This window comes from Psammomys obesus, unplaced genomic scaffold (genome assembly GCF_907164565.1).
Source record: "Psammomys obesus unplaced genomic scaffold, mPsaObe1.curated_primary_1811, whole genome shotgun sequence".
NCBI classification, from domain to species: Eukaryota; Metazoa; Chordata; class Mammalia; order Rodentia; family Muridae; genus Psammomys; species Psammomys obesus.
In genome coordinates, this window is record NW_026596117.1 from 10096142 (window position 1) to 10108112 (window position 11971).

General features: G+C 45.0%; 1 protein-coding gene across 3 annotated transcripts in view; it reads right to left on the minus strand.

Annotated features, from left to right (window-relative positions):
- Nucleotides 1–11971, minus strand: part of Cracd (capping protein inhibiting regulator of actin dynamics) — a 207856-nt gene that overhangs the window by 3472 nt on the left and 192413 nt on the right. For all 3 annotated transcript variants that reach the window (XM_055629198.1, XM_055629199.1, XM_055629200.1), the window contains 2 exons: nucleotides 3946–4136; nucleotides 1525–1687 (listed from right to left, as the gene is read on the minus strand). In XM_055629198.1, the coding sequence (XP_055485173.1) occupies nucleotides 1525–1687; nucleotides 3946–4136 (354 nt within the window). The remainder of the gene's footprint in view (nucleotides 1–1524; nucleotides 1688–3945; nucleotides 4137–11971) is intronic.

The following is an 11971-nucleotide window of genomic DNA, read 5'->3' on the forward strand; positions in this document are numbered from 1 at the left end:
TCCACAGAACAAAGGAACGACCTCCTGAGCGCTGCAGCTTCCACTTGATTATGAAACAAACTCGCGGTCTCGCTCTACCATTCAGAACCACCCCCGCCCCCACCGCGTGACAGCAAATGCAAGAGTACTTAGAGGTCCGAGAACTCAGTGTTCCAAGGTAGTTCTGGCACTCCTACTCGACCACCAAGCAGTGAAGCTTGTTTTCGTAGCCATGCATTCATTTCCAGACCACGGGTAGCAGGTAGCCAGGGCACAGGAGAGGCCAGACTGTGACTCAGAAACCACTAAGGTCTGAGCGCGTCTCTCCAGTGTCCACACAGAAGAACTTTAATTCTCTAGTGTGGCACCACCGAATTCTTCAGCGGTGGGAGGCAGAAGCCTAGGGGTGTGTGCTTGGGTGTTGGGGTCCTCACAGGTAGATTAATGATTTTCCCACACTACCATGTGACCTCACCTGCCTTTTCTCTCTCCTCTCATACACACTTGTCCATCCATTTTACAACCTAAGTTGAACTAGCACAGGGCCCTCCCAGCTTGAGAAGTTAACCTGCCTTTGGGTATTCTGTTAGCCATCTGAAAACGGACCAAGACAGACATACCATCCTTGGGAACAGTACAGCCCCATGGGGAAGCAGATGTCCCGCTAGTCCTGGGAGCATGTGTATTCAGAACTATCCATCCTCCGAGTGATTTGGAGCAAGGAAATAGTTGGCAACCACTGGGTCATTTTATTTTTAAGGTATTTCAAGTGTCATAAACAAAGAAAGGTGCCTGTTGGAAATTAGCACCAAGGTCACGGTGCTGAGAAAACTCTGTCTTGTTTCAGACCATCAGAAATCTACTCTAGAGTCACATCAGTGGGAATGGCTGGCCATCTGCGCTGGGGGGGGGGGGGGTCACCAGGACAGAAAAGCCACCAGGAAGTGGAGGCAGCTTCCACTTTCAACCTCCACACAGTTGTGCAGGCGGTGGTGGCGGCTTTCACACACTTATCTGGACTTTGTCATTTCAGATGACAGGACCCTGGGGTCTACTTCAAAGCCCAGACTCGCTCCGCTTCAATTTTACCTCAACTTTACCCCTTGCCTTCCCCGATCCTGTTTATACACCTCTTCCTTTGTTTAAATGTTCTGGCATATACTCTTCCTCGCTAGCAGGTAAAGAAAAGGATAAATAATAAATAAAACTGGATGATGATGGGCAGCCCTCAAGGGACTGGTGATGACTCCTGTTGTCCCTGCAAGCCAGTTGGTATCACATTAGCAGCTTCAAATCAGCCACAGTTGAAGGACTAATGCCATGGAAGAGAGTGAAGGCTACAAACCAAAGGTCTCTGTACCCAGCTAAAGAGAGCTGACTGTTAAAGCGTCTTACTGCCTCTCTGCTGAGAGCGGGGGAATTCCTGGTGTCCGCATCAGCATTAGACTGGGTCTGCAGAGGGCCTGTGCTCTGTGACGTCTAAGATGCTGTGGCAGTCGCCACATGGTAGGAAGTAAAAGCTGTAACTACAGGCAAGCACTCTACCTGTCACGGATGTGGGAAGGGTGTTGGCCTTTTTCAGCTGCTCTCTGCGCTGGAGCCTGGACACTGCAGTTTCCGGCTTTTTCTCTTCTGATGGAGCGGTGGACCTGTGCAGGGAACCGGGTCTGCTCACTCGGCTGCTTCCGGGCTGTGGGCTGACGCTGGCCTGGGTTGGGAATGACGGGGAAAGCATGTTATCAGTGCATGACTTCTCACCCCTAACCTCTGCACCCCAGCGAGGGACTGGGCTGCACTTGGGAGCAGCGGGTTCAAAACAGGACTCCAATGAGGACTCAGTGACGTGTACCAAGGATGAAGAGCCCCATCAAGATGATTATAAAATTAATCACACACTCTGCCCACTGTACAAACTGCTTCCCTATCTCCCACAGATAGCAGTTTCCCTTCTCCAAGAGGGATATAATCTAAGACCCTCGTGGGAGCTCTGGAACCAGAGAGAACTAAAGCCTGGTTGTTCTGTTTCATTCTTTAAAAAAAAAAAAAAAAATGTTTATTATTACAGTTTATTCACTTTGTATCCCAGCTGTAGCCCCTCCCTTGTCCCCTCTCAATTACACCCTCCCTTCATCTTCTCCTCCCATGGCCCTCCCTCAGTCCACTGATAGGGGAGGTCCTCCTCCCCTTCCCTCTGACCCTAGTCTATCAGGTCCCATCAGTACTGGCTGCATTGTCTTTCTCTTGTTTCCTGGTAAGGCTGCTCCCCCATCAGAAGGAGGTGATCAAAGAGCCAGCTACTGAGTTCATGTCAAAGACAGTCTCTACTCCCCTTACTAGGGTACCCACTTGGACACTGAGTGCCATGGGCTACATCTGAACAAAGGGTCTAGGTTATCTCCAAGACCATGGTCCTTGGTTGGAGTATCGGTCTTTGTAAAGACCCCTGAGCCTAGATTTTTTGGTTCTGTTGCTCTCCTTGTGGAGCTCCTGTCCCCTCCAGGTCTTTCCATCTCTCCCTTCTTTCATAAGATTCCCTGCACTCTGCCCAAAGTTTGGCTATGAGTCTCAGCATCTGCTTTGATACCCTGCTAGGTAGAGTCTTTCAGAGGCCCTCTGTGGTAGGCTCCTGTCCTGTCCTGTTCCCTGTTTTCTCCTGCTTCCAATGTCCATCCTGTTTGCCTTTCTGAATGAGGATTGAGCCTCTTCCTAGGGTCCTCCTTGTTGCTTAGCTTCTTTAGGACTATAGATTTCAGTGTGTTCATCCTACATTATATGTCTAATATCCACTTATAAGTGTGTATATATCGTGTGTCTTTCTGCTTCTGGGTTGCCTCACTCAGGATGATCTTTTCTAGTTCCCACCATTTGCCTGCAAATTTCATGATTTCCTTGTTTTTAATAACTGAGAAGCATTCCATTGAGTAAATATACCACAATTTCTGTATCCATTACTCCGTTGAGGGACAGCTGGGTTGTTTCCAGATTCTGGCTATTATGAATAAAGCTGCTACTAACATGGTTGAGCAAAGGTCCTTGTTGTACACTTGCGCATATTTTGGGTATATGCCTAGGAGTGGTATGGCTGGATCTTGAGGTAGCACTATTCCTAATTTTCTGAGTAAATGCCAGGTTGATTTCCAAGGTGGCTGTACAAGTTTACATCCCCTTCTCTACCTCTTCTCCAGCATGTTGTCCCTTGAGTTTTTGATCTTAGCCATTCTGATGGGTGTAAGGTGAAATCTCAGGGTTGTTTTGATTTGCATCTCCCTCTGTTTTGTTCTTACCTTAGATTTCAACCACTTCAGCTCATGATTGACTCTCCTTCCTTTTAAGTCAAGAATTTTCACCTCAGGAAGAACTTTACAGCTTCCTAGCATTTGTCAATCTCCAATTTCATTACCATCACAGCTTGGGGCCATTCTTAGGTAAAATAGGATGGACACCAACACTGGGACCCTATGGCAGTGGATCTGACAACCAAAAATGGCCAGCAGGTGATTAATTGGCACTTGGCACGTATAGTGTAGATACTGACAAAGAGTATCCATGCCCTATGGAGTAGGACAGGAGGTGTCGGCACACAAAACGGCAACCTAAGTCTATGAATTGTTATTCCTGGGATTTTCCACTTAACATTTCTGGACCGTGATTGACTTCAAGCCATTCCAAGCATGGGAAGTGCCACCTCAGACTGGGGGCAGGAACACTCCTGAAACCGCTGTGTGAGCTGTAGCTGAAAACACATACTCTTAAGATTCTGCCAAATCAGGGTCACCTAGAAGCACAATGAAACCAAATTAAATTTTATACTGAGAAAAAGCTGTCTTGATTTAAAAGGTCGCCAATGTATTTGCTTCCCTGCCCTCTGTAAACAGCACCTCCAGTTACTTCTTAAAAACAAATCCCCTGACTGAGAAGAGAGCGAAGTTCAGGACAGCAACGCTGAAGGCAGAGTGGGCCGCTCACCGTTTCTTTGGAGATCTTTTCTGTTTGTTTGGCCTCCCGGGCTTGCTTCCTCTCCTCTCGAGTTGCCTGCTGCTCACGAAATCCCTTTTGCTTTTGCAGTGCCAATGTTATCCACAGTGGCTGAGCAGTTTCAACCTTCTCCGTTAATTTGGAGCCATCTAAAGAGTGCCTGCTCTGAAGCACAGGCTTCTCTGTGGAGGAGAAAGATGACGATGGAGTTAGCTGCAATTAACAGTTGGCTAAACTCCCCATCCCGCCAAACTAGTGACCAGCAGACAATGAAACCTATGCTGATGCGCAAGAGATTCCACTGCTTGGGAAGGCAGCATCTTTGGCTAATGGGAAAACCAGGGAATTTTCCTTCCCTACAAGAGGAACTACTTTACAAGAACATAAAATCTCCAGTGTGATACAAACTCATGTTTACAGGAGACCCAGACAGTTCATTGCCTTGGTGAGATTTGTTTTTAGCAAGGGAAGCGCTCTTCTCTAACAATATCGATATTTACATGAAACCCCAGTGTTTAAAGAACAAACAAACAAACAAACAAACACACAAAGAGCAACCAAACAGTTTGCGGCAGTTGTTCAGGGCAAGGCTTCCAGAAATACAGTAAGAACCCTATGACTGGGAAGCAATGCCGACATTCGAAAGTTTGTCCATAATAGTCAAGTATCATGCCCAAGGATCGTAAGTTCCAAGCCAGCCTGAGCTATATAGCAAAAAATTCTCTTAAATGCAAAGATCCTTATGTTTAGAGTACTTGGACCAGTGCTTGGCCTATACTAAACAATTTACACAAGTAAACTATAATTATTATTTATGCCTTTGAGACAAAAGTCCCCTTTCTTTTCTGTTAAATAATATCGCGGGCTTTCAGAGATAAGTGTAATGAGCTGCATGCTATCTCAAGAGAAAAGGGCTTATTATAAGCCTGTTCCTTGGGAACCTAATAGAAGTTTACACTTTCTTGTGGCTATAAACGTTTTTGTCTTGGTCCCAGGTGTGGGATGTGGGACTGATTCAGACGGTCCACAGCAGCAGACTATTTGCCTCAGGTGGGCTTTAAGAAGAGCTCGTTGCCAGCTGCAGAGAGTTTAAATCTGACAACTCTGGAGAGAGAATAAATGCCAGAGACCACAGAGTGAGGAGGCATCAAGAAAGAACGAGGCTGCTCCTGGTTGCTGTTGTGAGACAAGAAGTTAGATTTCTCCTGAAACGAGGACTGGCTCCAAAGAACCCGAGGACCCTAACCAGCAGGAAGCAGCTAAGAGAACTAACACCCCCTCTCCCTTTCTCTGTCCTACCTGGTGTTGGGCTGTTGGAAAGGATTGGGGTGGAGTAGGGAGAAAAAAGATAAAAGAAATTTAAATAAAAGTTTTAAAAAGTATGCCAACACTTGCTAGTCCAGAATCTACCCACCAAGGCACTCAATCACACTCCAGGAGAAAGAGAAAGGCCAAATAAGGAGACAATAAGAGGGGATAAAGAATTTAGGCCGAAACGGAGCACAGTCCGCTTTTTCCTTCTCTTTTCTTCTGCAGTGATGGGGGACTGTAGAAAAGTCGGCCACATTCAAACCTGAAATAACACAGCAAAGCAAAGAACTAACATGGCAAATGTTCGCTGACCAGGCTTTGGCACAGCTAGTATACAGTAATGACAGGGAACCGCAAACTAAGGGAGAGATTCTTTTGGAAGCAGAACACAGGGATCAGATCCAGCTATAAACAGCTGAGTCCACTCCAAGGGGAGGTCAGTGCCTCAAACATATCCCTATCAGGGCCTCACTCCAGCTCACAGGTGCATTGCCATTATTTATGAAGCTGGTGGACAGAGTCCTGCCACTTTTATGTTAGGCATCAAAGAGGGCAAAGCCATCCACACCAAAGACCCGACCAACGTTTACACTCTGTGATGGGTAATTAAGACTTCATAGTGTTTTTCTTGCCACCCATTTCCTAAAAACAAACAGAAAATGAAGACAAATAATTTTAAAGGGAAGGAAGGAAGTTTGTATTCCCTGAGAACTGCACTTTGAATAGTCTGGGGTTATGGATTTTCTAAGACTGACCGTACTAACTACTGCCCTAATGAGGACCTCGGACCAGATTTTAGAAGAGTAAGTGTAAAGGCTTGTTAAGGTCTAGCTCACAGGACCATAAACAGGACATTAAAGTTGGATTTCTGTTTGAGCCTCAGCCAAGGATTTTCCCAAGGCTTGTGACAAAAACAACAAACAAATAAAAAACCCACTGGCACACAGTTACATATTCCAAAGTACAAAGCCACCAGCTAGGGAAGGGGTGATGAGACCGCTAGTCGGCCGCCACTAGCACATGGAAAAACTGAGGTGGTGGCGAAAGACTAGAGTTTCTTTCAGCTGTCCCGCTGTCCTCGCATAGCCTCCAGAAGACAGGCTCCTTTGTGAGTCGTTGGTCTTCAGAACTGGTTGACTGCCACAGAGACTGTGTAAGACATTTCATCGGGAGAAGAAACCATGAGGATTTCAATTTGTCTACTTTTAAAGATTTATATTATAGCCAGGCATGGTGGTGGAGACCTGTAATCCTAGCAGGGGCCGAGGCAGAGGGATCTCTGTGAGTTCAAGGCCAGCCTGCTATACAAAGCAAGCCAAGGCTGCACAAAGAAACCCTGTCTCAAAGAAAAAAAAAAAAAAAAGGATTTATTTTATTTTGAAGTGTGTGTGTATGTGTGTGTGTGTGTGTGTGTGTGTGTGTGTGTGTGTGTGTGTATGCACCCAATGAGTACATGTGCCCACAGAGGCCAGAGGCTGAATTCTAAGTAGTTGTGAACCGCCCAATGAGGGTGTTTGCAACCAAACTCTGGTCCTTGTACAAGCAGTATTTGATTTTAAGCCCTGAGCCAGGCCCTATTTCTTTACTTTTAAATTGAAGATTAATGATGAGTATTCAGGTTGACACTGACACCCTCACTCAGTCCACATCACCAGAGGTTGTGTGTCACTAGCAATATGGATTTTAAGAAATCTTTTTGTTTGCTGGTTTTTCTCAAGCCAGAGTCTCACTATATAGCTCTGCCCATCCTGACACTCACTATGTAGACAAGGCTGGCCTTGAACCGACCCAGATCTGCCTGCCTCTTCGTCCCAAGTGCTGGGATTAAAGGCAAGTGCTTGGGTTAAAGGCCTAGCTTGGGTTGAGACTCCTGAGGGAAACTGGGAGGAGCTGGAAGGAACTGTGGTTTTATTCTCTCTTTTTTTAGCATATTGAAAGATTCTATAACAGGGTCAATGTTCGGAAGAGCCTACTTCCTTTTAACTACATGATTCTTTAGATGACAAGTAGATGGTGATAAAAAAAAAAAAAACACTTCATGAATTTACTGTTAATAACGCAGAGGCAACACTTTCTTGGCCTGCTACTCTATAAAGAAATCAGATCCGACAAGAAACGAACCAGCGAGTAAAAGGTGGTGCCATGTCTTGCAAAGCAGGAACACATCATCCTGCCTGGACCTTGCTTGAGGCGCAGATAGCATCCCAGAGGGTTTAGCTGGTGATGGTTCTACATGTGTACAACCAACAAATAAAGTGGCAGTCTATGCCTAACGTTTTTTATCTGATGGGGCGTTCAAATACATTTGGTCAGCCCTAGGCCAGAACAGTTGACTGGCAAACCTCCCGTGAAGGGAGGCAGCAGCTAAAACAAGCAGTCTTTGTTTTCATGCTTATTTATTGTATTTCTTTCTGTCTGTCTGAGGCAGGGTCTTACTAGCTGGGTGCTTGTAATTGAACTCTGGTCCTTGTGAGAGCAGTATGAGATCCTAACCACTCTGGCTATGTAGACCAAGCTTGCTTCTAACTCACAGAGATCTGTCTGCTTCCCAAGTACTGGGATCAAAGGCACATGCTGAAGGGACTCAGCTCAAGTGTGGCCAGCATGACTCTGGCAGGCCGCACCCTCCTCCCCAATTCCCTCTGCCTTTCTAAAAACCATTAGTTTACAATCCTAAAGCTAGCCACCAAGGTCCAATCCCTTATTTAGCCAATTCCTTCACCTGAGGCTGACTACCAAGGTCCAGCTATCAAAGTATTGAAGTCCAGCAATCAAAAGCCCCCTTTGGCCAACCTAAATTAACACACTCAATTAAAATTAAACACCTCATCCTAACATGGGGTTTCCCCTTTACCTTTATAAACTGCAACTTTTCCTATATGCTACGCCTGTCTCCTCTCTATCCAGAGGCAGTCCTTTGTCCTCTGGGACAAATACCCCTTTCTCCTCCCCCTTGTTCCCTTCCTCTTCTCCCGATTCTCAATCTCCTGCCCTTATCTCTTACTCCCTGCCCTCGGTCCCTCTGTGGCAAATAAATCTCCTTTATGCTGAGAACTTGGTCTTGGGGTTCCGGAGCCACCATACCCAGGCTATTTAATTTGGATTCTGAAAATCCAAAATCTAAATACCAGGAAAGAAAATAGGGATGGCAACAGTTTTGGAGAGAAGATTACAATAATCAAAGAGGCACCTCCATGAAAATTGAGCTTTTTCTTCATGGGGAAGGGATGAGGCTGATGGAGCCTGTCAGGTTGAGAGGGACAAGAGCTAATGGACACAAAAGCTAAAATCAAAACAAAACAAAAAATTAGCTGATCCATCAAACAGCAGTCACTATAAGGATGAATCCACAGGCTACTATCAGAGCCTCATGCCCAAGCGAGTGAGGCAAATAGTCTTTGGGGCTGAACAACCATCTTCCAGTAATTCACCAAAATGGCAAAGAAGGGGAAAGAGGAGAATCACCTTATATATGTTCTCTCTGCCAGTTAGAAAACAGGGAGTTGTTCCTTTGGCCACATCTATAAGATGGGTGATACAGTCGACCTCAAGGGGGTGCATACTGTTAAGAAGGGGTGCCCTATACCTGAACATAGTAAAGGCAATACACAGCAAGCCTATAGCCAACATCAAACTCAATGGAGAGAAACTTAAATCATTCCCACTGAAATCAGGGACAAGGCAAGGCTGCCCTCTCTCTCCATATCTCTTCAACATTGTTCTTGAAGTCCTAGCTAGAGCAATAAGACAATTGAAGGAGATCAAGGGGATACGAATTGGAAAGGAAGAAGTCAAAGTATCACTGTTTGCAGGTGATATGATAGTATACCTGAGTGACCCCAAAAATTCTACCAGGGAACTCCTACAGCTGATTAACACCTTCATCAAAGTGGCTGGATACAAAATTAACTCAAAAAAATCAGTAGCCTTCCTGTATACAAAAGACAAAAGGGCCGAGAAAGAAATTAGGGAAACAACACCCTTCACAATAGCCACAAAGGACATAAAGTACCTTGGTATAACCCTAACCAAGCAAGTCAAAGACTTGTTTGAAAAAAATTTCCAGTCTCTGAAGAAAGAATTAGAAGAAGATATCAGAAGATGGAAAGATCTCCCATGCTCATGGCTTGGCAGGATTAATATAGAAAAAATGGCCATCTTACCAAAAGCAATCTACAGATTCAATGCAATTCCCATCAAATTACCAACACAATTCTTTACAGACCTTGAAAGAAAAATTCTCACCTTCATATGGAACAACAAGAATCCCAGAATTGCTAAAACAATTCTCTACAGTAAAAGATCTTCAGGAGGTATCTCCATCCCTGATCTCAAGCTGTACTATAGAGCAACAATACTAAAAACTGCATGCTACTGGCATAGAAACAGACTGGTGGATCAACGAAATCGAATAGAAGACCCTGACATAAATCCACACACTTATGGACACCTGATTTTTGACAAAGATGCCAAATCCATTCAATGGAAAAAAGACAGCATCTTCAACAAATGGTACTGGTCCAACTGGATGTCTACATGCAGAAAAATGCAAATAGATCCATACTTATCACCCTGCACAAAACTAAAGTTCAACTGGATCAAAGACCTCAACATAAAACCAGACACACTAAACTGCTTAGAAGAAAAAGTGGGGAATACCCTTGAACTCATTGGCACAGGAGACAACTTCCTGAACAGAACACCAACAGCACAGGCTCTAAGAGCAACAATCAATAAATGGGACCTCATGAAACTGAAACTTCTGTAAAGCAAAGGCCACTGTCCTCAGAACAAAACGACAGCCTACAGATTGGGAAAGGATCTTCACCAACCCTATATCTGACAGAGGGCTAATATCCAGTTTATATAAAGAACTAAAGAAGTTAAACAGCAAAAAATCAAGTAATCCAATTAAAAAATGGGGTACAGAGCTAAACAGAATTCTCTGCAGAGGAATATCGAATGGCAGAGAAACACTTAAAGAAATGCTCAACCTCATTAGCCATCAGGGAAATGCAAATCAAAACGACCCTAAGATTTCACCTTACACCCAACAGAATGGCTAAGATCAAAAACTCAAGAGACAACACATGCTGGAGAGGTTGTGGAGAAAGGGGAACCCTCCTCCACTGCTGGTGGGAATGAAAACTTGTACAACCACTCTGGAAAGCAATCTGGTGCTTTCTCAGACAACTAGGAATAGCGTTTCCTCAAGATTCAGCTACACCACTCCTAGGCATATATCCAAAAGATTCTCAAGTACAAAATAAGGACATTTGCTCAACCATGTTTGTAGCAGCCTTATTTGTAATAGTCAGAAGCTGGAAACAGCCCAGATGCCCCTCGGTGGAGGAATGGATGCACAAATTGTGGTATATCTACACAAGGGAATATTACTCAGCAATAAAATACAAGGAAAACATGAAATTTGCAGGTAAATGGTGGGATCTGGAAAAGATCATCCTGAGTGAGCTATCCCAGAAGCAGAAAGATGCACACGGCATATACTCACTCATGTAGACATATAATATAGGATAAACCTACTAAAATATGAATACCTAAAGAAACTAATCAAGAGGGAGGACTCTTGCTAAAATGCTCAATTCCTATCCAGAAAGGCAAAGAGGATGACATCAGAAGAAGGAGAAAAGAGGAAACAATTCAGGAGCCTGACACAGAGGACCTCTGAAAGGCTCTACCCTGCAGACTATTAATGTAGATGCTGAGACTTATGGCCAACCTTTGGGCAGAGTGCAGGGAATCTTAGGAAAGAAGTGGGAAACAGTAAGATCTGGAGAGGACAGGAACTCCACAAGGAGAGCAACAGAACCAAAAAATCTGAGCACAGGGGTCTTTCCTGAGACTGCTATTCCAACCAAGGACTATGCATGGAGATAACCTAAGACCCCTGCGCAGATGTAGCCCATGGCAGTTCAGTATCCAAGTGGGTTCCATTGTAATAGAACAGGGTTTGTCTCTGACATGAACTGATTGGCCTGTTCTTTAATTACCTCCCCCTGAGGGGGAAGCAGCATTACCAGGCCACAGAAGAAGACAATGCAGCCACTCCTGATGAAACCTAATTGACTAGGATCAGAAGGAAGGAAAAGAAGTCCTCCACTATCAGTGGACTTGGGGAGGGGCATGCATGCAGAGGGTGGAGGAAGGGAGGGATTGGGACGGGAGGAGGGAGAGAACCACAGGGGGGATACAAAGTGAATAAAGTGTAATTAATAAAGAAAAAAAAAGAAGGGGTGCCCTGTAAATGTTACCATGGCAAAACTGGAAGAGTGTATGCCATTACTCCGAATGCTGCTGGCACTGTTGCAAACAAGAAAATTAAGGGCAAGGTATGTGTTGGTTTGTTTTTCGAGACAAGGTTTCTCTGTGTAGCTTTTGGCTGTCCCAGAACTCACTCTGTAGACCAGGCTGGCATCAAACTCAGAGATCCACCTGCCTCTGCCTCCCATGTGCTGGGATCAAAGGTGTGTGCCACCAGCACCGGGCAAGATTCCTGTCAAGAGTAGTAATCTGCATGTTGAGTATATTAACCGTTTAAGACTGGAGATGGCTTCCTGAAATGAGTGAAGGAAAACAACGTGGAAAAGAAAGGCGCTGAAGAGAAAGGCACCTGGGTTCTACCGGAGTGCCAGCCGGCCACGGCCAGAGAAGCACACTGTCAGAACTAAAGGAAATGACCTTGGGC